At 45.7% G+C, this 1093-nt stretch overlaps 1 protein-coding gene across 1 annotated transcript in view; it reads right to left on the reverse strand.

Moving 5' to 3' along the window:
* The window catches only part of LOC104994550 (DNA polymerase alpha catalytic subunit-like), a gene marked incomplete at its 3' end in the record, with an annotated part of 10173 nt that extends 9086 nt beyond the window's left edge, over positions 1-1087 (reverse strand). The window contains exons 1-2 of the mRNA XM_010848180.1: positions 1065-1087; positions 798-976 (exon numbers count right to left, since the gene is read on the reverse strand). Of these exons, the coding sequence (XP_010846482.1) occupies positions 798-942 (145 nt within the window). The remainder of the gene's footprint in view (positions 1-797; positions 977-1064) is intronic.
* Between the last annotated feature and the right edge of the window lie 6 nt (positions 1088-1093).

The raw sequence follows: 1093 nt of genomic DNA on the forward strand, positions 1-1093 counted from the left end.
AGGCTTTTCTCCATATAAACCACATGGTTCCTGTTCAAATGTAAACCCAATCATGGCCCCACTCTACCCTCACCCCTGCACCCCACACTGAAAATCCTCCCCTGCCTTGCCACTGTTCTTAAAGTAAGGTCTCAACGCCTCAGCGCAGCTTTCAAGGTCCCTCACCGTCCAGCCTTTGCCTTTTCTCCAACTTGATTTCCAACCAATCTTGTCATCTGACTACTCTGCTACAACCACTCAGGTCTCCTCCTTTCTCTCCCCGGGCCTCTGCACTTCTGGATTCCTCAGGCTGAAATACTCTTTCCTCAGCTCTGAACATACCTCAAAACCCAGCCCAATGGTCATTTCCTCAGATAGGCCTTCCCTGGTCACCCCCCAAATAACTGCCTTTACCCCACTAGAATGAAAGCTCCACCAGGACAGGGAATTTGCCCAGCTTGTTCACCCCATCTCAGGGCCTGGCATGTGGCAGGTGTTCACACTGCTGAAGGAACCAATTAGTGATTGATTCCACTTTAAGTGCATTCCAATATGTTCAGATACATCGATGGTGAATTCCAAGCACACACTGCAAAACTACAAATAACCAGTTTTTGGAATAAGAGTCTGTAAAGATTATTCACACCACAAACTCTCTCCATCCAGGTGACTCACGAACTTTACAGTGAGTGAGTGTTGTTCTCTTACTATGTACATGAGGGCAGAGCCTGTGCCAATTACAATCACTAAAGCACTTCAGGAAAAGGTGCCATTCTGTGTTAAAGACATTGAGTTACTGTATGTAAATATATGATTACCTGGTTGGCTGTACGGATCTTCATAAGCATCCAGCCAATAAAACTGAAATACTTGTTCCTCATCAGCTCCTTTTACCAGTGGGAGGTGACTGGAATCCACTTGAACTTCCAGGGCTGAGAAACTGCTGTCATCTTCCTGATCCATGTCCCAACAAGAGACATCTGGGAGAAAACTTGCTCTGCAAAAATCACATTTTCAAAAACCTTACAAAATCCAACAGAGTAAGTGTAGCGCTACTTGGCCGAGAAATCATAAAATGCTCTTACGAGGAGGATGTGGTCCCTTTCCCAGAATC

Source organism: Bison bison, unplaced genomic scaffold, assembly GCF_000754665.1.
Source record: "Bison bison bison isolate TAMUID 2011002044 unplaced genomic scaffold, Bison_UMD1.0 scf7180017849889, whole genome shotgun sequence".
NCBI lineage: Eukaryota > Metazoa > Chordata > Mammalia > Artiodactyla > Bovidae > Bison > Bison bison.